At 35.2% G+C, this 24721-nt stretch overlaps 3 protein-coding genes and 1 long non-coding RNA gene across 15 annotated transcripts in view; 1 reads left to right on the top strand and 3 right to left on the bottom strand.

The window, feature by feature from the left end:
- The window catches only part of LOC126919335 (uncharacterized), a 292145-nt gene that overhangs the window by 251211 nt on the left and 16213 nt on the right, over nucleotides 1-24721 (top strand). The gene's annotated exons all lie outside the window — the stretch shown is intronic.
- On the bottom strand, nucleotides 701-4753 carry LOC126919337 (uncharacterized). The gene is made up of 7 exons (XM_050728410.1): nucleotides 4588-4753; nucleotides 3764-4010; nucleotides 3311-3411; nucleotides 2677-2796; nucleotides 2431-2580; nucleotides 1542-1601; nucleotides 701-1172 (listed from the first exon to the last, which is right to left on the bottom strand). The coding sequence occupies exons 1-7, from the start codon at nucleotides 4715-4717 to the stop codon at nucleotides 997-999; spliced, it is 984 nt and encodes a 327-aa protein (XP_050584367.1). The 5' UTR covers nucleotides 4718-4753; the 3' UTR covers nucleotides 701-996.
- LOC126919334 (uncharacterized) lies at nucleotides 7634-15632 on the bottom strand. Of its 6 annotated transcripts, XM_050728395.1 has the most exons (8): nucleotides 15482-15553; nucleotides 11793-11980; nucleotides 10126-10372; nucleotides 9667-9767; nucleotides 9033-9152; nucleotides 8789-8935; nucleotides 8360-8419; nucleotides 7634-7945 (listed from the first exon to the last, which is right to left on the bottom strand). In XM_050728395.1, the coding sequence occupies exons 1-8, from the start codon at nucleotides 15526-15528 to the stop codon at nucleotides 7761-7763; spliced, it is 1095 nt and encodes a 364-aa protein (XP_050584352.1). In that variant the 5' UTR covers nucleotides 15529-15553; the 3' UTR covers nucleotides 7634-7760. The 6 variants fall into 6 exon arrangements, with proteins under 6 accessions (XP_050584352.1, XP_050584355.1, XP_050584354.1 ...); XM_050728398.1 differs by lacking the exons at nucleotides 8789-8935; nucleotides 9033-9152; nucleotides 9667-9767; nucleotides 10126-10372; nucleotides 11793-11980 and adding exons at nucleotides 13650-13799; nucleotides 13894-14010; nucleotides 14280-14383; nucleotides 14778-15027 and having other exon boundaries at nucleotides 15482-15630; XM_050728397.1 differs by lacking the exons at nucleotides 9667-9767; nucleotides 10126-10372; nucleotides 11793-11980 and adding exons at nucleotides 14280-14383; nucleotides 14778-15027 and having other exon boundaries at nucleotides 15482-15626.
- Nucleotides 17409-19051, bottom strand: LOC126919366 (uncharacterized). Its single transcript, XR_007711585.1, has 3 exons — nucleotides 18878-19051; nucleotides 18333-18573; nucleotides 17409-17856 (listed from the first exon to the last, which is right to left on the bottom strand). It is a non-coding gene; the product is annotated as an uncharacterized LOC126919366 (long non-coding RNA).

Here is a 24721-nt window from a genome sequence, read left to right on the forward strand (position 1 = left end):
TAGTGACATATCAAACAAAAAGAAAGAAAGAAGAAACAAAACTAAAATTGGAAGTTCGTTTCCTCTTTCTTTGCAATAAAATTATTATAAATTGAGGATTATAAATTGAGAATCGTAAAATTTGACAGAGACACGAAAAATCTCGGTATTCAGTGGGATGTACCGCAATCTTCGGCAAATTATGACAGATTTATGAGACGCATAGTTGTCCGATATCCACTAAGATACTCGAAATTCCTAAAATTTTCTTCGATCGATAAACTCGCCCAAGGTATTCGACGAATAACGTTCTTGGATTAAAAGTTGGGTGAATTATTTATATTGTAAGAGGTATATATATATATATCTTTCTCTCTTATCTGCGATTTAAAACTTCGTTCGAATGCGCGCGCGATACAAAGACTTAAGAAGCTTAAGAACTTTCTGAAATATGGTTTTCAAGATATAACACAGATTGATAGAAGGTGTTTCTCCAGGATGAAAAGATGGCTCCTTTAAAGAACAGAAAGTTTTTCAATTTCGAGCAATGAAATACCGGATAATCATATTAATTATGCAAACATTACAAGTTTATATCAAAGCTGGCACGTCGCGTCGTAAAACGAGTCTCATTCTATCGTTTATTATCCTTTCGTTATCAAAGATAGTTTGATAAACTATGCCATTAACAGACATAGTTAGAATAATAAAGAAATGCAAATTTAATAAAGAAAGCAATTTATTACCAAATGCCACACATTCCTTTCTTTCAATAAGAAAATATATTTAAAAAATTTCAACTGCTGCGATTTAGTAAAATACAACAGCTTTTGGTAGATTATATCGATTTACCAGCTATTCTACTAATCACTGAAACGTTCTAATTTTTTAACTTACTAATGTATTTTATCTCACATCATGAAATCAACAAATTATTTAAATGCGATAGCTTTGAAAAATTTGTCAGATAACAATAACATGTTCAAGAACTAAAGCTGTTAGATATATAGTTTACGTTTAAACATCTTCTCGACTTTCATCTTCTTCTGGTATTGCCATTGACCTCTGACACGTTATAAATGGAGGCACCTCGCATTTACATTTCATGTCAATCGTCCACATGTCGGCCGGTTCCAGTTCAAATTCTTCACCTATGAGCTTCGTATCATTATAAAATCGGCACGTTCTAGTATCTGTAAAAACCAATATAATAAAATTAACATCATTGACTGCATTCACATAACAACTTCGCGGTAAAATAAGCGAGACGAGTATCAAATGCCAAGGAACTGTCAACGAGCTGCGTGTAATTCTTTGATTTCTGCTGACAGCATTAAATAGTCGTACTAAATGATCACCTCATGCCTGTGCTATGAAATTCTACATCATATCTATCCGATATGAAAACTGAATGATAAACAGATTGGTCAAGTTAAAATTTCTATGGTGATGATGAAATACGGAATCGATGAATCCTACTTGAATGTCGTTTCGAGAAATGCAGGTAGGGAGACATTAGAAATGACGTTGCAGGTTGAAGCACATTCTCAAAGCCACCTTACCTCCCGCAGAAACCGACATAACGTTGTTAAATTCCTCAATATCGACGTTCTTTATGTTCGCTGCAAAAAAAAAAAAAAAAATTAAATCTGTAAAATAGATCTCTCTTACGAGGAAGTTTTCGAAATGAATAATTACTTGAAAAAGATAACTGTTGAAAGTTATAGTACTTGGCCTCTTAATAACTGTAACAAGTACTATTCGTTGGAAAAATTTGGTATCGGCTAGGAAAATGACGTCGAAGTCTATCCAAAAGCAGCTTTGAAATTTGGGTATAAATGATATTTTTTTTGTAATTATTTATACATTTTGGCTTTCTTCTAAGTACATATAAATGAAATAATTTTTGTTCACCATATGTGATTTTATGTATCTTATGTATCTCTGGAAAATCTTACTTAATAGAAATCTTAATTAATAGAATGCTTCTCACTGTTTCAAATATCAATTCATAACATACTTTCTCAATCTGCGTAATAATTATAAAGCGTTATTTTTTAATTATACTTCGGGATATTTGTACGACATACCCAAACGCAATTTCAGCATCTGGTAGGATGAAAAAATAAAAAGATGTTTCACGTCCACCATCGTAATTGAAACCCGAGCATTATGCCAATTCTAGTTATTATATTTGTTTACATCTATCTTGAGAACTCCGGAAAGTAAACAAAAATTACGAAAGGATATCATTCATAACCATTTTCGACATCAAATTTTCCCAGTGAATGCCACTCAGTTCTGTTATTAGGCGGTAGCTAATATTGTAACTTCCAAAATTAATTTCTTTTACAACTAATTAGTCGTCTTGGAAACATTTTATAGAAAATTAATACTTCTGATGCAGAGAACACGGAAGGATTAAACAGGCGTTTCCATTTGTGAACTTACGGCCCGTATATACAGGTTGATAGCAATGATATCTTGGTATCGTAAGAAACAGAGGTAACCACTTGTCATGAACTTGGGCAGCAGCACCCGTGAACAGAGCAGAACACGGATCACGGTTCAATTGCTGACAGAAAGGCTCGATATTCTCGCCTAAAAGAACATTTGATTATGTTTCATTTTTTTTAGTGATAAATTAGATACCAATGACTTCGTTGCACACATTTCAGCTTTTCTTTCATATTATACCTGCGTATCCCTCCATGCAAATACACAACAACTTTGGATTAGCGTTTGGATAGAAGTACTCCCCGGCCTTATAAACTTTACCGTCAACGTTGCAAGTTGTATTATCTGTATCTTCCATAACTAGAAAACACAATCAGAAGCAGAGATCTTTACATTCCGTCTTTTCAATGATATTCATAAGAATATGAATTTGCATAAGTATCCGCAGTGCAACTATTCTACTGCTGCAGCGGTTCGCTACCTTTTGTTTATCATTGAGCAATAAGAGTCAACTCAAAATCTCAATCCGTAACGTGCCAAATGCATATGTATATTTAAAACACTTGTCAATTGCACATTAACAACTATCAAATTCATAGAGAAGAGTTTTATTACGAATAAATGCACATGCCAAATACTTTTTATTCGAATAAGACAGCAATAATTTGCATGTGTGAGAACTTCATGGCCACGAGATGAGAACCGCTGTCCTACTGTATTATTCAAAGAAAATAGGATTCGCTTTTAAACTACGACCAGAATAAAATGGATTATAAATTATGTTAATAATTTATACTTATATAATACTTAATACTTCTGAAGATATTTGATCTTTCTTATTATAATATGAATTTATTGTATTTAGTTTACTCACCGCAAAATCCTTCGCAACAAAGACCATGCGTTTTTCTGTACAAACAACCCTGTTCCTCTGTACTATTACAATCGTTTAATCTCTCGCATTGGAAAAAGGCACTGCTCACGCAATAAAAATATTCTTTTAGTTAATCTTACTTAGTTCCAATCATACGTGTTTATGGATTTTCAAATGATAATATATTCATAAATGACTTTTGTCATAGTTTGAATGCTCTCATGACTTGCGATATGTAACCATTAGAAGGACTTATACGTATACAGATCCCAACAGAATATATTTATAGTGTGAATAATGTTGTGGATTTTCCGAATAACCCAATACAAAGATCGAGCTATTGTATCTGACAAACAGGATTATGAAGGATCAGATTCGATTCAAACTTATTTAATGTACATTGAACTTGAACCAATCACTAATCGTTAGGATCATCAAAGCTAATGTACTTACGTATCTCTGAACATCGTACATGTGCAATTCCAGTCGCAAGGATTGCTGTCCTCGGGTCTCAGCATCTCCCCGACATTGTATTCGTTGCCATTCACATAGCATTTATCCCGTGACAAATTGTTCAGATGACTGCAATTGTATGCTTCCGCGCAACAGTCATTGGGATTCGCGTAGATAGGAGTACAGCCAATCCCCTTGTAATATCTCACGATCAGTTCACCGGGACAATTCACTTCATTGCAGTTCTCTTTATCAATGAAACATGAATAAAGTGAACGAAATAATTAGAAGAAATTCACTGATTTGCGCAGTGAAATAGGCAGAATAAAAGTTGTTATGCGTCTTTCAAACAGTAATACATATAAACTATACTACTTAGCATAAGAATTTAATAGCTTCTTACATTTTTTATAATGCAATTAGATCGATGAAAATTTGTCGTTTTACTCGAAAGATATACACAAATACGCAAAATCGTATCATCTATGTAAACGTGTTATGTGAAACTTTTCGCACAGTGCGCTATATGTAAGTTTCAATTCACATTTCAAGTATTTACACGAACCTCCTTTATATTCTTATCGGACGATGTAAAGTAACGATTTATATAACACGATAACAAAGCGTAAAACTATCTTGCGCAGAAATCACACAAGTCCGTCATTTTTCAAACAATATTCCTGTGCGCAAGAATTATTTATCGTTCTATATACCATACAAGAACCAAGATACACTATTGCTGGCCAACGTAAGGATCAAACCATTGTAATAACTATCTATACGAAGTATATCACTAAGATACATTTCGTAAATAAATTTCTTACCTTCTCCTGTCACTTGAACAGCTACTAGGAACATCAGAAGAACGCATTTTCCAATGATTGAACGCGAATTATTACCGAGCCCGGCCATCTTCGGATCGTGAACTCTACACGCGTATTCTCCTGGCACCATCACCGCCCGCCTTTTATATGCAGCTTCGACGTGAATAAATAGCTGAAATAGCTCGTACTATGGAAGGGAGTGGATATTACCTAAGTCAGCATTCTTCTTAATGAGCTGAAGAACTTGTTATTACTGTTAATCAACTGAATTACGTCACAAAATATTAGATAAATGAAAATAAAATGTTTATCATCGAGAAAGTAATGCAGACTGACACAGAAATAATCACAGTCAGAGTAGGATAGTGGTAGTAATTATGCATGTAGAGCGTTGCTCACCTCACGGATGTCAAGTATTTTCGAGTGTATTGTTAATATCGGAGTCCAAAGTAAATATGCCGATCACACGCTTCAACTTGTTACGCATTTGGTTGTTCTTCGTTAACATTCATACACATTACGTATATTATCACAACACTGATGAAGAGATATATTAAAAATTCTCCAACGAATGACCTGAAGTAATGTATTGATAAATTTTTACCAAATTTTAAGAAGTGGTCGAAAAGTAGTATTATATTCTTGTGTATCAACAACGGAGGTAACTAGCACGCGCCTTCTACGTTACCAGACCAAGTCAACATAGTTGTTCCAAGTTCCCTACGTTGTCTATATTCATCGTCCGATTGGCGTATCGCCACATTTTGTGTTCTCTGTGATGGAATTACCATCGTTAAATGCGTCGTTGGTAAAGTACGTTAAGCCCGTGTCTAATAAACAAGGAAGAAAATTGGAGAGAACCAATCGAATTTCGCTCTATATCTGGATTTTTACCGAAAAAAGTATTAATTTCATTGATGATACGAATTTGATTGGCAAGATTATACGAAAAGATTCGCTATAAAATTTTACATCAAACATCTATCTAATATGAAAATTGTATGATAAGCAGATTGATCTGTAAACAGATTCTTCAGTAAACAAATTGCGCAACATAGACCATGCGTTCTTTCGTATAGATTCTTCTACAGTAGATTTTTTCTTATGGGTATATTTTCAAACCATTCTTTACGACAAAACAGCAGACTTTACGGAAGAGCTTCGAGATAAAATAATACGTGCATGTAGTAAAGTAGATCCACCACGTTTATTTGTTTCTACACATCAAAATCTTTTTATTTACTGAAAGGCGCGAGAAGTGTCGTGTTATTTAAACACTTATTATAAACACAAATACGATGGATACGAGATCCAATGTACAATTCCATGTAAAAATGTTGAAGTGACTCTTTGATAATTTCTACTATTACGATTTGTTGACAACGCTAACGTTATGGTAAACATCTGACTTAATGCCATATTACATCAAATGTCGTTGGTATTCGCGTAAATAGAAACTCTGACAATCCGACGATTTATATCACAATCAGTGGATCGGGACATTTTGTTTCATCGCAGTCCTCTTTGGGAACTAAACGTGTCCGAAGTGGACGATACAACTAGGAGAAAAAAAAAGGTGAAACAAAGAGAATAAAAATCCTTGTATATCTGTTAAACAATAGCGTATATAAAAGATACTTAGAAGAAGGACCTCATGGCTCCCTATATTTTATAGAGCGCTGCGAGTAAATTGATGAAAATTACTTGTTTAGGTAAAAAAATACCACGCTACCATTTCAAAGTCATTTGAAATTTCCGTCACGTTGCAAATACTTGTAAAATCTTGTTATAAATGGAAACACATGTGTACGCGAAACTTATCGCACAGTGTAATATATAAACGATTTTAATTATCATTTTCCAATTCATCAAACAACGCCTTATCAATTATCAAATATTTACACGAACCTCGTGTCTATTTTCATAAAACGATGTATTAAAATAACATGGTAATCAAGTATGTACAATCATGTGTATAAATTCGTTATTTGTGCATATTCCGTATACGCAATTATAATCATAAACAGTCTGTTCACTTTATTTGGAAATGTTTGAATATCTCGGAAGGAGCAATTGACGGGGTTAAAAATATCTTATTATCTTATGACAAGCAGAAATTTCGTAGTAAAATCCGTTTGCAGCGAATTCCATTTTCGTAATTCGTATCGGTGAGAATTACTTTCAGGATCGATATATCGTTCTTTCATATAATATTTTGACACGAATTCTTTATAACTGTACGCGTGCATGGCAGAAATGGAAAACAAGAAAAGTATGAAACTAAAATTATCGTATTATATTATATTACTTAATGTATGGAAAGAATATGCTCAGAATACCTAGCTACCTCGCTGCTGCACGACTTAAGGGTTACGTCATTAAGGTAATCAATGGTCCCAAGTATATCAAGGAGATACTTTTCCTAAATAAACTTCTTACTTCGCGAATTATTTTTGAGCCCAGCCATCGTTAGATCATGTACTCTGCACACGTATTCTCTTATCGCGATCGTCTTTTGTATGGAGCTTTGACAGTGGATGAAAATCACGAATAGATGGAACCGTGGAACAGAGATATTACCTAGACCAGTATTTTTTTTATGAGCTGAAAGACTGTTTAGTCTAGTTATTCAACTAAAATGTGTTATAGAATATTATGTTAAATGAATGTTTATCTGTGGATAAAATGTTTATAAGTGAAGGAAATAACGCACGCTTGTATAGAAATGTTTAATCGCCATCAGGCTGGGATTGTGTTGATAATTATAGAGAGTATGGCCCACCACAGGGATTTCTACGATTTTGGAGTCTCTTTTTGAGGTAATGGATTTATTTCGTGCGTTGTTTTTCTTTAACGACATTAATACAGATTAGATACCATTAATGAATTAAAAAATCTTGAATGAATGAGGATCAAGCATCTATATCGGTAATTTATTAACAAAAAAAAAAAAAAATGTCAGCTACTACGATTTGGTAAAATATAGCAACTTTTGGTAGATTATATCGATTTACCAGCTATTCTACTAATCACTGAAACGTTCTAATTTTTTAACTTACTAATGTATTTTATTTCACATCATGAAATCAACAAATTATTTAAACGCGATAGCTTTCAAAAATTTGTCAGATAACGATAACATGTTCAAGAACTGAAGCAGTTAGATAGATAGTTTACGTGTAAAAATTCTCTTGACTTTTATCTTCTTCTGGTGATGCTATTGGCTTGTAGCACGTCACATATGGAGGCACCTCGCAAACGCATTTCGTGCCAATAGACCAAACCTCGACTGGTTGTTCAGGGCTCAATTCCTCGCCTATGTGCAGCGTCAGATTACCGTGCTGGCATATTACGTTTCCTGTAAGATCAATATGGTGGAATTGGTATCGTTAACTGTCTTGTTAGTAAAGTAAAATAGGCGAGTATCTAAATGATTAAGGAAGGATACTGAATAGGGCAAATTGTGTTTTCTTCTTTTCCTGGATTTTCACCGACGATAGTATTAAATGTTCGTACTGAACGATCACCTGATTATTTTACGATGATGACTTTATTGACGAGATTACGCGAAAAGATTAGCTACGAAATCCTATATTGTACTTGCTACACATTGAAGCTGAATGGTAGATAGATCAGTGAAATTAAAGTTTCTATAATGATAAGCTAGAGAATTAGTGAATCTTATTGTGTAGTATTATTTTGAGAATTTCGAATAAGGAAGCATGAAAGATAATGTTACACGTTGAAGCACATTATTTTCAACGTCACGTACCTTCTACAGGGACTGATATATTGTTGTCATGTTTAGAAATAACGCTGTCGTTTGGACTTGCTGCAAAAACAAAATTAATTCTAGAAATACATTTCTCATAGGGAAAATTAATGTTTCTTTCAGAAAATAACGATTTAACTCTGCCGTGGTACTTGAATTTTTGCATCTTAATTTAGGTTTCGTGTGAATCGATAAAAAGACTTCATTTCACACCAATTTGATTTAAAACGTCCTCTAACGATAGAGGGATGCGACTTGGTCAAAAATATGCTTATTAAGGAGACTTTTAAATAATGCTTTAAAAAATGTTAATTTACTTTAGCCTAAGATTTATGAAATTTTCTAACATTAAAAAGACATGATCCGGTAAAAAATAATCGATCAAAACGTAGAAGGCTTAAAAATACGTGACCATTATTGTGAACTTACGATATCTGTAAAAGGTTACAGGACAAAAATAATTAAACTGGATAAACAGAGGTATCAACTTGTCATGAACTTGGGCAGCAGCTACCGTGAATAGAGCAGAGCACGGATCACGGTTCAATTGCTGACAGAAAGGCTCGATATTCTCGCCTAAAAGAACATTTAATTATGTTTCATTTTTTTTTAGTGATAAATTAGATACCAATGACTTCGTTGCACACATTTCAGCTTTTCTTTCATATTATACCTGCGTATCCCTCCATGCAAATACACAACAACTTTGGATTAGCGTTTGGATAGAAGTACTCCCCGGCCTTATAAACTTTACCGTCAACGTTACAAGTTGTATTATCTGTTTCTTCCATATCTAGAAAACGCAATCAAAACCAGAGATCTTTACATTTCATCTTTTCAGTGATATTCATAAGAATATGAATTTGCATAAGTATCCGCAGTGCAACTATTCTACTGCTGCAGCGGTTCGCTACCTTTTGTTTATCATTGAGCAATAAGAGTCAACTCAAAATCTCAATCCGTAACGTACCAAATGCATATGTATATTTAAAACACTTGTCAATTGCACATTAACAACTATCAAATTCATAGAGAAGAGTTTTATTACGAATAAATGCACATGCCAAATACTTTTTATTCGAATAAGACAGCAATAATTTGCATGTGTGAGAACTTCATGGCCACGAGATGAGAACCGCTGTCCTACTGTATTATTCAAAGAAAATAGGATTCGCTTTTAAACTACGACCAGAATAAAATGGATTATAAATTATGTTAATAATTTATACTTATATAATACTTAATACTTCTGAAGATATTTGATCTTTCTTATTATAATATGAATTTATTGTATTTAGTTTACTCACCGCAAAATCCTTCGCAACAAAGACCATGCGTTTTTCTGTACAAACAACCCTGTTCCTCTGTACTATTACAATCGTTTAATTTCTCGCATTGGAAAAAGGCACTGTTCACACAATAAAAGTATTCTTTTAGTTAATCTTACTTAGTACCACTAATGCGTGTTCATGAAATTTCAAATGATTCCTACAGGACATATAATATATTCATTTGTCATAGTTCGAATGTTCTCATGATTTGCGGTATGTAATCATTAAAAGTAGTAATACCTATACAGATCCCAACAGAATATATTGATATTGCGAATGACGTTGTGAATTGTCCGAATCATTCGATACAAAAGTTGAACTACTATGTCCTATCAGCAAGGCTGTATGAAGGATTAGATTTGATTTGGATCTGTCTACACGTATTGAACTTGCACCCAATAGTAATTGTTACGATCGTCAATTTGATGTACTTACGTATTTTCGTACTGTGTACACGTACAATTCCAGTCGCAAGGATTGCTGTCCTCGGGTCTCAGCATCTCCCCGACACTGTATTCGTGGCCATTCACATAGCATTTATCCCGTGACAAATTGTCCAGGTGACTACAATCGTATGCTTCCGCGCAACAGTCGTTAGGATTCGCGTAAATAGGAGTACAGCCAATCCCCTTGTAATATCTCACGATCAATTGACCAGGACAATTTGCTTCATTGCAATCCTCTTTATTAACGAACCATGACCAGAGTAAGCGAAATAATTACCAGGAATTCATTGATTCGCGCAGTTGAAAAATGTAGGAGCAAACAAAATAAAAATCCTTATATATATATATATGTCTTTTAAACAATAATATACAAGTAAAATACTAAGAATACAAATTTACTAGTTTTCTATGTTGTATAGAGTGGTAAAATTAAAATAAAAAATAAAATTAGATTAAATTAATAGAAATCTTTGTCACTTCGAAAAGCGTAAAATCTTACTGTAAATGTATACATATATATATGTACACACATGTTAGTTTTATGACACAATGCGATAGAATGGAACTTCGTTTATGTGAACTTTATTCATGTAATAGAAATTTTAGTAGCGCCTGATTAATTGAATTTTATCTGAGCTCCTATTATGTGAATTGCCGTAAATGAAAATTTGCTTATTCGAACGTCTAACAATAAGATGAAAGACAAGGAAAGAAAATTTACTACGTTCCTTATTTTTGTTTTCCTCTTCTTATATACTGCAGTTTTAATTAAAATCTGCATCGGATGATGTATAAAAAAATGTGTAGTTTCAATTAAAAGAACGAAGATCACCTTGAAATCTAAGATACGTCCACCGAGATAAAATTTGTACCTATCAAAAGATAACGCCCTTGAAACGAAGTAAATTCTACTTGAAATATTTTGTCGAATAATGAATAGTTTACGAGATAATTGCGTGGGTAGATTTAAACGAGGCACTCTGCATTTAAGAGTAAATGTTTCGTAGAATCCTCATGTATGAACATGAACTGCTGCTATTAATTGAACGAAAAATCGTAGGTGGTGAGGACGTACTTCTTCGACAAGTTCATATATCTACTGTATCGAAGTTATTTTAATTTACGCATGCATTTTGACCGACATCTCTGAACGACATGTTATCAGTTATCGAGTATTTATGCGAACCTCTTGTATATTTTCATCGAATGATGTAAGATAACATGATAATCAAGTGCAAACGATCATGTGCTAAAGTCTCGTAAATTCGTTATTTCTACGTATTATGCGTACACGATTATAACGAAGTACAAGTGAGTTTGTTTTATTTACAAATATGTGAATCTCTTGGAAACTACCAGTGAAATGACCAACATCTTTCGCTACATAATGACAACATAAATCGTAGTTAAATTTGATTGCAATGAAATTCCCAACAGTAGCAATTAATTTCAAAATCGATCTACTAAATCGATTTACCACAAAATAGAAAACTACCAGTTTCGGAGAAATATGAAATTAAAATTATCGTCCTATATTTCGTGTCTGGAAGGAACTCGCTCAAAGTGTCCCGTTGCTAGGCAATATAAGGCTTAAATCATTATGACAATCAATGGTACGAAGTGTATCAGATTATTTTTTGTAAATAAACTTCTTACCTTGTCCCGTCACTTGAATAATTATTAGGAACATCAGAAGAATGCATTTTCCAATGATTGAACTTGAATTATTATCGAATCCAGCCATCGTCAGATCGTGAACTCTGGACGCGTATTCTCCCGTCACCACCGCCTTCCGTCTTTTATATGTAGCTTTGACCGTGAATGTATACCAGAAATAGCTCGAACTATGGAAGGGAGTGGGTATTACCGCGGTTGACGTTCTTTTCTATAAACTTAAGAACTAGTTGTTATAGTTAATCCACTGAAATGCGTTACTGAATATTAGATAAACAAAAATCAAATGTTTATCAGTGAAAGTAGCAAGGCAGCCTTACACAGAAATTTCTAATCACAATCGTCTAAGAATTGTGTTGGTAAATACATGTATAGAATATGGAGCGTCTCATGAATTTCAATGATTTTGGAGCCTGTTTTCGAGGTCGACGTCCAAAATAATTGCGTCGATCGCACGCTTGAACTTGTTACGTACGTTGTTGTTCTTTGGCGACATTAATACACATTACATTATCACGCTACCAATAGCGGAATGCATTAAACATTCTTGAATAATTGATCTCAAGTATTTATATTGGTAATTTATTACCAAACACCGTACACTCATTTTGGAGGGAAGGGATTTTTTAAAATGTCAGCTTCCTTGATTTATTCAAATACACAAGCCTTTGATAAAATATGTCGATTTATGAATCATTCCAATAAACCATCGGAACGTTCTAATTTCATCATAACATCTGCACGTTATTCAGATGCGATTCATTACAGAGTATTGGACGAATGACAGTAAAAAATAATTCAGCGATTAAAATAATAATACATACATACATACGTAGATGCATATATACATATATATTTATTTTTCGTTTGGAAATTCTATAGATCACTAACAAAATGAAACACTTGCTCTTTAACTTTCTTACACGTCACAACTGGAGGCACTTCGCACACGCATGTTACGAGGGGATGATTAACCATGTGATTAGATGGTTGGTCCAGGCTCAATTCGTCGCCTATGTGCATCATAACATTACCATGCTGGCACATTCTGCTTTCTGTGACAGTAATATGATAGAATTACTATCGTTAACTATCTTGTTTATCGGAGGTTTTACGATAGAAAGTTAGCTGTTCAACTGTTTTAATTATTAAACGTTTTCTATTTCAATCGTTAGCTGTCAGATTATCAAATTATAATTGCACATAGAAGAGTATTTTTATTGAGATGTATTTTTGTATTTCCTGTCTGCGAAACTAATTAATTTAAATAAATAAAAAATTTGTCCTTTCATTTATTACGTTTCAGTTCAAATATTTCTATTTCGATAAGCCCAAAAACATCTTCGATCATATCTCGTACAGAATTCGAAGTAAATTTAACATATTCTGATCAGTATTCAAAACCTCTGGAATTGTTATGTTACGAGTTAAAACACATTATTCTCAACGTCACGTACCTTTCTCAGAAACGAACGAAGTGCTGTCGTGTTTACGAATAATGGCGTCGCTTGATTCCGCTACGAAAACAGAGTTAATACTATGAAGTACATTTCTTTTAAAGGAAATTAATACTTCCTCAGGAATATAACGATTTAACTCTGGCGCGATATTTGAATTTTTCTATCTGAATCTCAGGTCTCGTGTCAATCGAGACTTGAAGAAAATTGGATAAAAATGAATTTCGAAAAAGATTGTTAATCTTATCAACTGATTTTAATCAAACATTCACCTTGTTATCCTCAGACTTGTGAAATCTTCTATCTCTAGGAAAACATAATTCGATAAAAAAATCCAAAAACCGTAGAAGGGTTAAACACGTGTTTCTTATTGTGAACTTACGATATCTGTAAAAAGGTATTGGACAAATAAAATTCGCACGCGTAAACCAAATAGGTGTATATTTGTCATGAACTTTGTCAGCATCGTCAGCGAACATAGGAGAGCAAGGATCATGCTTCATTTCTTGACAGAAGGGCTCGATATTTTCACCTAAAACAGAACATAAATGAATTCGATTTCTGAATTATACAACAAATACCAATTACATTATCATAGACATTTTAGTTTCTCGTTCATATTATACCTGTGTATCCATCCAAGCAGACGCACATCAGTTTCGGATTAGAGTTTGGATTGAAGAACTGCCCGGCCCGATATACTTTGCCGTCAACATTACAAATCGCATCTGATTTTCCAATATCTATCATAAAAAATACAGTCAACGCTACATAACTCTGTAGCTTCCATCTTTTCAATTACATTCATGATAATATAAATTTGCATAAATATTTGTAGTCTGACATGTTGTACTATTAAATTATCCAAAGGGAACAGGGTTTGCTTCTAACATTAAACAATAATCTGTGGAAAACGAATCGTACTTTTCAGATAATATAAAATATCCAATACTCTCAAAATTGTTTAATCTCCCTCGTCACAATCCTAATTTATTGAATTTTATTTACTCACCGCAAAATGGATCATCACAACAAAGACCATGGACCCTTCTGTACAAACAACTTTCTTCTTCCGCACGATCGCAAGTTTTTCTTTTTGCACATGCGAAATTGGCACTGTTCACACAATAAAAATGTCCTTTTTGTTAATTTTGCTTGCTTCAAGCAACGCGCGTTGATAAAGAGAATGATTCGTATAAGGCACATAGCATATTCATAAAGGACTTTTGTAAAAGTTTGAATTCTTTCACGCGCTACTACGTGTAATTTATACATAGTACTATATAGTCGTCAAATACTAATACATAGAAAGATTCCAACAGAATATACCGTTATCGATATCGTGAAAAACATTACGGGTTTTGTCAATCACCCAGTACAAAGATTGAAATACCATATCTTGTGAGAACGACTATGCCAAGTTAGATGCGATTCGGATTTATCGCTACATATTAAACTTTAATCCATCACTAATTGCTACGATCGTCGAAGCTGAAATGTAAGTATTTACTCATTGTTGGAGTGTGTACACGTGCAATTCCTGTCGCAAGGATTGCTATCCTCAGGTCTCAACGTCTCTCCGACACTGTATTCGTGGCCATTCACATAGCATTTATCCCGTGACCAATCGTCCAGGTGACTGCAATCGTACGCTTCCGCGCAATTGTCGTTGGGATTCACGTAAATAGGAGTGCAACCAAGCGCCTTGTAATATCTCAGAGGACCGGGACACTTTATCTCGCCGCAGTTCTCTTCGGAAACTAAACTTCGCCAAGATGAACGATACGATTACGAGAAACTCGCCGATTCACTATTGTAAAAACTAGTGAAATGAGCGGAGTAAAAATCCCAACATACCATTCCAAGCAATAATAAATACAAAAGAATTGCATATTTAATACAAATTTCATCTTTTGCGCTGTATAAATCGATCCGATGAAATTAATGGAAATTTCTTATTTAAATTAGTGAAACCTGTCGACCACCGTTGCTTTAAAAGACTTTTAATTCCCTGTTGCGTGGAACAGGTATCTCGTTGCTTGTAAGGGTTAATGATAACCAAGTTAATGATAACTACTTAAGCTATAATTGAGATCAATAGTTTAAGCGTATTACCAAGCAACTCTTTGCAGGTGCTATGTAACCCTCTGTGAAGAGCGTTTAGGGCTTAATAAATGTACTTAATAAAAGAGTCTTTGAAGATAAACCTCTTACCTTGTGCTGTTACTTGAACGACGATTAAGAACATCAGAAGAACACATGTTTGAATGATCGAATACCGTTTATTACCGAGCCCTGCCATCGTCAAATCGTGAACTTTGCACAAAGTCTAATGCGATCGTCTCTCGTCTTTTATATGTAGTTCTGATCGTGAATGTATAGCAGGGATAGCTGGAACTCTGGAAGGGAGTGGGGTTACCTAGGTCAGCGTTCTTCTCAATGGACTTAAGAACTAATCATTGTGGTTTATCAACTGAAATACGTCGTTGAATATTCGAAATGAAAATAAAATTGTTTATCAATGAAAAGTGTCAGGCAGACTTGTACAAAAATTATTAATCGCTATCAGGTTAAGATTGTATTGGTAATTACGTAGGATGCGGTGGAAATCGCGAATTTCAATGAGTTTGAAAACTGTTGTTAAGGTCGATCCCCTAAATAATTGTGTCGACCCTTGTTCTTCGGCAATATCAATACACTTTACGTTATCATAATACTAACGAAGGGATGCACTAACAATTTTTCAATGAATGATCTCAAGCATCTGTGTATATCGATCATTTATTACCAAATATGATACACATATAAAATTTCAATTTATTGAAATACGAAAGCCGCAGGTAGAGTGTACCGGTTTATGAACCATTTTGCATCGCAGCATTCTAATTTTCTAACTTGCCAATATGTTTTATTGTACGTTATGAAATCAACAAGTTATCCAAATGCAGTCCTTCGTAGAATATTAGGCAAGTAACAGTAATAGGGTTCAATGATGATGATAGTAATTGTTAGTTTTGAAATTCTATAGGTCATCAACAATTTGATAGACCTGAAATTTCCATCACAAATGAGGGCATACGCATTTTACGCCAGCATAAAGATCCAGTTGCAATTTGTCGTCTGTGTGCATCGTCAGATTACAATGTCGAAACATTCACTTTGTTCTCTGTAAACCCAGTATCATAGAATTACTTTCGTTAACTAGTTTATTTGTCGCAGTTTTTAGGATTGTAAGTTAGTTTCAATCGGTAACTGTGGGATTATCAAATTAGAATTATACATAGATGAGTATTTGTTGATATGTATTTTTAGTATGTGAAGCTAATTGATTGATGGTTTGTACTTGGCCAGAAATCAAATGATATTAAGTTAATCGACATTTCCATTTGAAAAAAAAGCTGTTCTGCTCTCTCAATTCAAAGTGTAAAAAATGACCTCACTATACTTGTAAAATATACATAAACTACAAATAAATAATATGTGTGGTAAGAAATAAAATAACATTTCTGCGCGTGAAGTGTCTCTTCATGCAATCACTCGGAAATTCTAAACAAATCACCAGAACCGTGACGAAGACTATGTTAGCGATGATTACTAGCAATTGTCTTCGATACAATCCCTGTGTATCTTTTTATGCTCAAATTGGTTTACGTATTATGCTTTAATCCCTGTACGATCTAAATCAATTCCATAACATTTTGTTTATCTAATTTGTAAAACTTTTAGGTTTAACACGTTCCTCCCTGTCTCTTCAATTTTTATTATTTTCCGTATACCTCTTGTGCCACGTGTAGGACGAAAATGTGCATACCCACATCGAAAATAATAATTTTCTCACGGAAATATTTAAACAAACATTGAAGCTATTTCTGAATGCACGGTGTACCACAAAACACATTTTGATACTTCGTTAGTAGTCCACCAAGGCACAGTTATCACGATTATATCCATTTGAGATGAAACCAATCTGAAAATGTACATAGGGTTAGGTTTCATTATAAAACAATTCATATTTTCTTTTATATTATACCTGTGTATCCATCCAGGCAAAAATACAAGTTTCAGATTAGATCCGGAATACTGTCCGGCAACATAAACTTGTCGTCGATGCTACAAACCGCACGTGGTTCTATCTCTAGAAACACAATGAAAACCAGAAAACTTTCTAAGTTCGTCTTTTCAATTACATTCGTAAAAGTATTAGGTTGTCCGAAAAGTTTCTGTCGTTTTATAAGGAAATAATACACGCATAATGTTTTCTGTTTGATATTAGTTTATTCAGTTATGCACGAACATAATAATAGAAATATAACGAAATGGATCATACCTAATTCAATAAAATAATAACACAGAAATTGTTGTTCATCTATCACCTTATGAAAGGAAAGAAACTTTCCGGACAACCTAATATAAATTCGCATAAATATTCGTAACCTAACAATCATGTAGTATCCTGGACCTGTGAACCAAAAAGTGAAAGCCTAAGTGCCGACAGGCCCATCAATGTGTCGTCAGTCTTTCAATGGAATAGTTGCGCGGGAAAAAGGCCTACGTGGCCCTGGTCACGAACGGTTGCGGAACACGTGCGGCTATGAGAAAAGACAAAGGGATGCTAAGGGAGGAAAACGAATTAACAGTCAGTGTGAGTTGAGAAATCACAGAGTGTGAATTGCGTTGTCGAGAGAGTTTGGCCGCGTGAAAGAGAGCGTTGGAACCGTGATGACGAGAGTTGTAAATTAACTCTTACTTATAACACGTTATTGTATTTAGTTCACGTTAAACAACCGTCGTTTCCTGTTTAATTCATTTTAAATAAACTAATAAATAAAATCCTATAGTCATAGATGCTACTCTTAATCAGGTCTCAACACATTTTCAGTTTCCAACAGAATATATTGATATTGTGAAGAACGTTACAAGTTTTCCGAATCATTCAGTAGAAAAATTGAACTATTCCATCTCACGAGCAAGACTATGAAGGATTAGATTTGACTCGGATCTGTTTGTACGTATCAAACTTCAAGCCATCGCTAATTGTTACGATCGTCAAAGTTGATGTACTTACGTATCTCTGTGCTGTGTACACGTACAATTTCTGTCGCAACGTTTGTTGTTTTCCAGACTTAACATCTCGCCGATGCTATACTCGTTGCCATTCACATAGCATTTATCCCGTGATAAATTGTCCAGGTGACAGCAATCGCATGATTGCGCGCATCTGTCGTTGAGATTCGCTCGGACAGCAGTACAACCGACCGCCTTGTACCATCCCAGAGGAGAAGAACATTTTGTTTCACTGTAGTTCTCTGTCGAAACGGAACATGGCTAAAATATATCAAACGATTTCGACAAATTCATAATTCGTACAAAGTACTAAGCAGAATAAAAATGCCGATGTAGTACCATTGAAACAAAGATACATAAATATAAAAATATTTAGAATTAAAATGTAATTTTCTATGCTTTCCAAAGGATGCAATAAAATGGATAAAAATTGTTTTTTGTAAATCGAAATTGCTAAAAATACTCGTTTAAATAAAAGATATTTTTATTTAAAAGACCATCGGCGTTAAGAGATTTTGGATTTCTTCTTGCGTCAAAAATACGTACAACTTTATGATCAATACTGTAGTTTCACCGCAAATGAGCTCTGTTGCGAGAAGTAATTCTCATTTCCTTGCATACGTGTTATCTTGAAGGTTACAAAGTCTCTGTTATCTTGTGAAAACGGGACTCGTTATGAAATCCGCGTGCAATGTATTTAATATTCGTAATTAATGTCAGTGAGAGTCAACTGCGATATTATTAGACTATATCCTACTTTTATATCATTTCCTCGCATGACTTGTTTATAATAGTGACTGATGGATTAGAAAAATGGAACAGGAATAGTTTTGCCACGGTATGAAACCGAAATTGTTGTTCTATGAAAGAGTACCCTCGATGTACCCAGATATGACGTTGACAGGCAGCGTAAGGGTTGAGTTATGATGATAAGCAGTAGTTCAAGCGTATCATCAAGTAAGTCTTTGTAAATAAACTTCTTACCTTCTCCTGTCACTTGAACAGCTACTAAGAACACCAGAAGAACACGTTTTCCAATGATTGAATTATTACCGAGTTCGGTCATCGTCAAATCGTGTATGAATACTAAGAATATCACGAAGAAAGTGAAGATCAGCATTCTTTTTGATAGCGTTGAGAACTTGTTATTATAATTATCTAATAATAAATACGCTGTAGAATATTAGACGAATGAAAATAATACGTTTATGCGCGAAAAAAGCAAGACAGGCTCGTACAGAAATTTTTAATTACTATCGAACTAGAATTTTATTGCTAATTATGTCGAACGTGGCACATCTCAAATATTTGAAAATATCGTCGTATGGGTTGAAATTTTATTGAATCTTGCATCTTCTACCTATATACAAACTGAAACTTGTGGTGTGGTTTTATAATTATGAGATGCAGTATAGCACCGAATTTATGGCTGTGAAAGCTTCGCCGCTACGCCACGAATACCTTACGTTAGTCAAAGGAATCCTAATTTATTTCTCTTCCAAAATCGTAAGCTGACTAAATTAATTCAGTATATCGTTACTTACGTGACTTTCCAAATGGCAACGACCATCGATTTATTTTCTTAACTACAGGATCGGCTTGTTGCCGACTCGGCAACGACACCTTGCACAAGGTGGTTATTTTCTGGTCGGTCGCGTTTGGAAACGTAATCCGCCAGCAGATAGTTATGAAAATTTAATAGAGTAACGAGGAGCAAGTACAAAGCTGATGATGGATATCGGGCAATCGGATAATGAGCGCTTCGCCGTTAATGAGCTTACTCGTAATTGCGCGTCGGCCCTCTCACCGCTTCAAATAATTGTTATTCGCTGTTCGTACACGCGTGGACAATAACGATAATCGATCGCGAGTTACTGCCTTGGATGGCGATTGTTTCGCTTGAAATTTATTTATCCACCAAAGACGTCCACGGTTAATTAACACACGATGGCCTTGAGGAAAAGCATGTCCGTGAAATTATGGTAATCAGCACGACAAACAGCCGATCTGGCGCCGCTGTCTTATAGTTGTTGCTCTCTCATTGCGAGCCAATCTTGTCTCTCTAAACGTTTATTTATGTCGCGTAAACGATGATTATCGACGATTATGACAAATGGATAGTCTACGGGGCCTTTGGATCGGACCTTCTAATCTACGAAACGTTCGTAAATTAATAAATAAATCAAAGAGTTGCGGCAATAAGAAGGCGACGTTATTTTATGAGCTATGATTGATGATGGATTGCCTCGTATATCTTATGCCTTAAGAAATTTCATATAATATATCCTTGAAGGACAACAACCAAAAGCTGCAAGTAACGTGCTTCTTGCTCGAAAATTTAGCTCGCCGACCGCAAAATGAGCCGCTCTTTACACGGCCTCTTATCATCGAGCCGCTTTCCGCGTCTGTCAGCCATTCACACGGTTTCGAGATACACGTTCTCGGGAGTTGTCGAATTCTAAAGGAAAATTAAACGAACACGTCTGCATGTTTGCAAACTTCAGAGAATGCCGGACTTAGCCGGCGCCTCTCTGCGCTATATGAACGCGTTGTATTTCACGTCTGGTCTCAGACAGTTTATCCCGACTAATAACTTCCGCGAACGCAACTATGCCGGTTTCCTTTCAGCCCTCTGGTTAACTACTAGGTGGCATTTTTAATTTAACGCTACCAGCAGCTGCACAAAGCCGCTTTAAAGCTGGAAATCGCGTGATAACTCTGAGAAGCAGTAGAAATATGCGAAATCCGAGCGGCCCAACTTTCCAGAATCTTGCTTTATTACGCCACTGTTCTCTGATGCGTCAAATAAACATTGCGATAGTATGATGTCAACGATGCACGTTACACGGAAAAGTAAATTACTGTCACTAGTTTCGCAAATTAATGTGCAGAAGCTTACGCGCATCTAACGATTTGCGAACAAATAACTGCGATTTGTCGAACAATTGTAGAGATTGCTAAACTGATATTCGAATTTTTATATTTTATGTTCTATATCTTGTACATTACGTATCGATTCTCTTGTTAATCATTGATGTATTTGCTATTATACTACAAGCTTTTAAAATGTCGCATAAACACGCTCGTTATTCCCCGAGATACTCGGCGTTCCAAATTAAAAGAGAAAAGATTTCAAGGGAATCGTGCTCCAAGTTCACAGCGTGTATCTCTTGTTCACGCGTGTAACGGAGAATTTGAAACAGCCGCGGCGTATCAACGATTTCAGAATCGTATGAAAAATCGTCTGCTTTTTCACGCCGATACACAAATCCGAAAGTTCTGAGCAGATAACTTTGAAATAGGGTACAGCATATTGGAACAAAAAACTTGCAACGCAAATAACCCATGCCAGAACTTTCAAACGTATTTTACGTCAAATCGGTTTTCATTTTCCGAACACGTTTTCTCCGGGTAAGCCAAAAACAAAAAACGGAGAGGGGAAAAAAACAGGAAAAACGGAACGAGAAAAAATGTACTCCGACGAAGAAGCGATGCAATGAAACGCTCGTCGATCATCGACCTTTCGATGGTGTATTCATACGAACCATCCCAGTGAACATTTACAACGGACCGTACCCATCGAAATAAAAATCGAGGGCTGACGGAAACGCGAAAGTAATTAGTTCTCCGTGTCACCGCGCTCGTGCAAATCGATACTCGGTATTTCGAGGACGGCTGCTAAATTTACTCGGTCAATTCGGCTTGAACGCGACCCGGTCGAGTCGCGACTCATTTTCCCCATTTCTACCACCACCTTTTTTCCCTTCTTCGTTCCTGCCGATCACTTGTTTTATTCCTTTCTTTTTTTCTGATAGGGGGAAAGAGGGCGGTGAAATTGATTTGCCGATTTTGCAACCGACTCTAGCGTTTAAAAAATAGTCAGTTTGAAACACGAGAGAACATGCTAGTGAAAAAGCTCGATCCACCGTGCACGCTGGCTTTTAGTATTTTATTTCGGATTTTCATTGGAAAAACACGCTCCCGAAGAGTAGCAGGGTGTTTTTTTGATTTTCGATAAATCAGAAATAAATGCGTGGTTCCTTTATCGTTGCGACAGGTGGAGGAAAGAAATTTTTTTTTTTTTTGGAAAGATCGTAATAATTTTATAAATAGAAAATTACGAAAGTATACAGAAGCGTAGAAAATTGAGAGAAGCTTTTATCGTGTTTCGTATTATTGATGTCACGCAAAATGAACGTTTCCGATAAATGAAGTTTACCTAGTTTAACGACGTTCACGCCAACACGTTGCACGCGTATCCTGACGTGTACTTGGTCTTTTTTAATAGCTTCCTTCCGTTAAACGAGAACATGCACTTAGTTTGTCGATAACATTCCACTTCGGGGTTGGCTTCCCATGTCAATAGCAAGCAATCTCGCGTAGTGTAGTCCGGGATAAATCCAGAATAGTTTCACGCTTATCGAGTTAGGCGGTGTCTTTGTTTTCAAAAGAAAGCTGAGAGTTTGTATGATGGCGATACGATGGAAGTTCGTACACGAATGCGGTACACTAACAGTGATTAGAATTTCAGAACGAAAATATTCTTTTATCGTGAATTTTATAGGAGAAAAAGAAAATCCATTTGAATCGATGGTTTGGCAAAATCGTCCCTCTCTTTTCTCCTTTGTTAATTAATTATTCAGCACCGTGATCAGTCGATTCTCATTTTTCTCTTTCGATCCAGATCACTTTCCCATTTCACGACTAAAAATTCAATAGTTGTTCATACGAACACGGCTAGTCATTCGCGTTATTGCTTCTACTGGAATTTTCAGATTTCCAGGTTGTCTGAAAAAAGATACGAGACGAGATGAGAAATGTTATTTTTTAATCAATCGCTTGATCTTTTTCATTCTATTTTCCCTTCGATGGCTTTTATTCTCACCTTTATGTATATCGAATTTACAAAAATGAAAAAAGACTCATTTCGATTTTATAATACCGATCGCCTGAGTGTTTTTGAAAAGTAACTTACTTTTAAAACAAACACGAGTAAAGATACTGAAATAATATTAAATTCTCTGTTATGACGTGTTTTTTGATGCAACGTAATTTCAAGTTGGAATATTATTCGGATATAATAGGGAACATTGTTAATTGTGCGATAACAATATTAAATTCTCTTCTCTGTATGTTTGCCCAATTATTTAAAACTCCATTATTCTCTGCATATTGTTTCGAGTATCTAAAAACGCTTTTCGTTCTCTCCGCCCTCGACAATTCGATTTCACGAGAATTATGATGTGCAGGTCGTACGTTCAATGCTTTGAATCACGTTTCGCAGGTCGCTGTGCCATCTTGAAACGGCGGTTTGCACGGAGCAGACCGCGCGGCGCCTGCTATAAAAATGGCAGATGCGTTCCGTGCCGACTAAACAAAAGCAATGAACGCCGGAGACATGACAAATACGCGTCTAAAACTTGTATGAACTCGCGCAACTTCGCCAGTCCTCTTCCTCGTCACGTTCAACGCATATATCCGATCGCCAGACGTTTCCTCCACCGTTCGCAAGTCATGGCACGTTAAACGCATTCTTGTCGAAAGGGCTTTGCCTCGAAAAATTATGCTCGGCCCGCTTTCGCTTAGCGATGGAACCAAATTCGACCAGATTCGAATATTTGTATTTGTAAATTCGAATCAGAAAGTTCAGTTTCTTAAGATTCGACTAGTATACGATAGACTTCGTTGCTCGTGGAATTCATAGAAGTCGATAGAATTCGTTGTATTTGTGAAGTATTCCATCGTCAAAAATTGTTTTTTAACCTAGGAACAGGTATTTGCAAAGTTTCGAGAATTTATTTCCGACTACTCCGATACTTGAACGAATCGAACATTTTTACGAAGAGCTATCGAATCACGAGAGTGAGAAACGTATTGTGAATCGTTTCTTCGTCTTCTAAGAAATTTCGGAAAATTACGCAGAATTATAAACGATAAAAGGGATTCCTATAAATTTTATTTATTAAATCAGATTACATTTTTTACGCTTGTAATTATTTGAGAACGATAGCGGTGAAAGATAATTTCAGTCGAACAGAGAGTTTCTGATAACGTGCTCGTCAAGTTTCGAATCTGTTCGATTAGCATTCGATTCTACTTGCGATGTATCTCTTTTTATATCGTGAGATACTTACAGATCGGGTCCGATCGCGTTTAGGTTTCGATCTACTCGAAAATTTCTTTCTCTGCGAATGTGATTGAGCCCATCGTTACTGATATCTTTATTCCTAGATATTTCACGAGAAATGTATGTATTTTCCGCGTAACATAATCATTTCATTAACGAATGTGCTAACAATGTATGTAACATATGCATCTCAAATATGAATTAACATTAAAACAATATGAAAAGACCAGCGAATATTTAAAAAATCAAACTTTGAGCAACAT

The sequence above is a fragment of the Bombus affinis genome, chromosome 8, assembly GCF_024516045.1.
Source record: "Bombus affinis isolate iyBomAffi1 chromosome 8, iyBomAffi1.2, whole genome shotgun sequence".
Taxonomy (NCBI): Eukaryota; Metazoa; Arthropoda; class Insecta; order Hymenoptera; family Apidae; genus Bombus; species Bombus affinis.

Coding starts and splice junctions, on each gene's coding strand:
- LOC126919337 (XM_050728410.1), bottom strand. CDS start 4,717: ATGGTGCCAGGAGAATACGCGTGTAGAGTTCACGATCCGAAGATGGCC. Junction 3,412..3,763: donor TGTACGATGTTCAGAGATAC/GTAAGTACATTA, acceptor TTGCGTGAGCAG/TGCCTTTTTCCAATGCGAGA. Junction 2,581..2,676: donor TTGCATGGAGGGATACGCAG/GTATAATATGAA, acceptor ATGTTCTTTTAG/GCGAGAATATCGAGCCTTTC.
- LOC126919334 (XM_050728395.1), bottom strand. CDS start 15,528: ATGTGTTCTTCTGATGTTCTTAATCGTCGTTCAAGTAACAGCACAAG. Junction 9,768..10,125: donor TGTACACAGTACGAAAATAC/GTAAGTACATCA, acceptor TTGTGTGAACAG/TGCCTTTTTCCAATGCGAGA. Junction 8,936..9,032: donor TTGCATGGAGGGATACGCAG/GTATAATATGAA, acceptor ATGTTCTTTTAG/GCGAGAATATCGAGCCTTTC.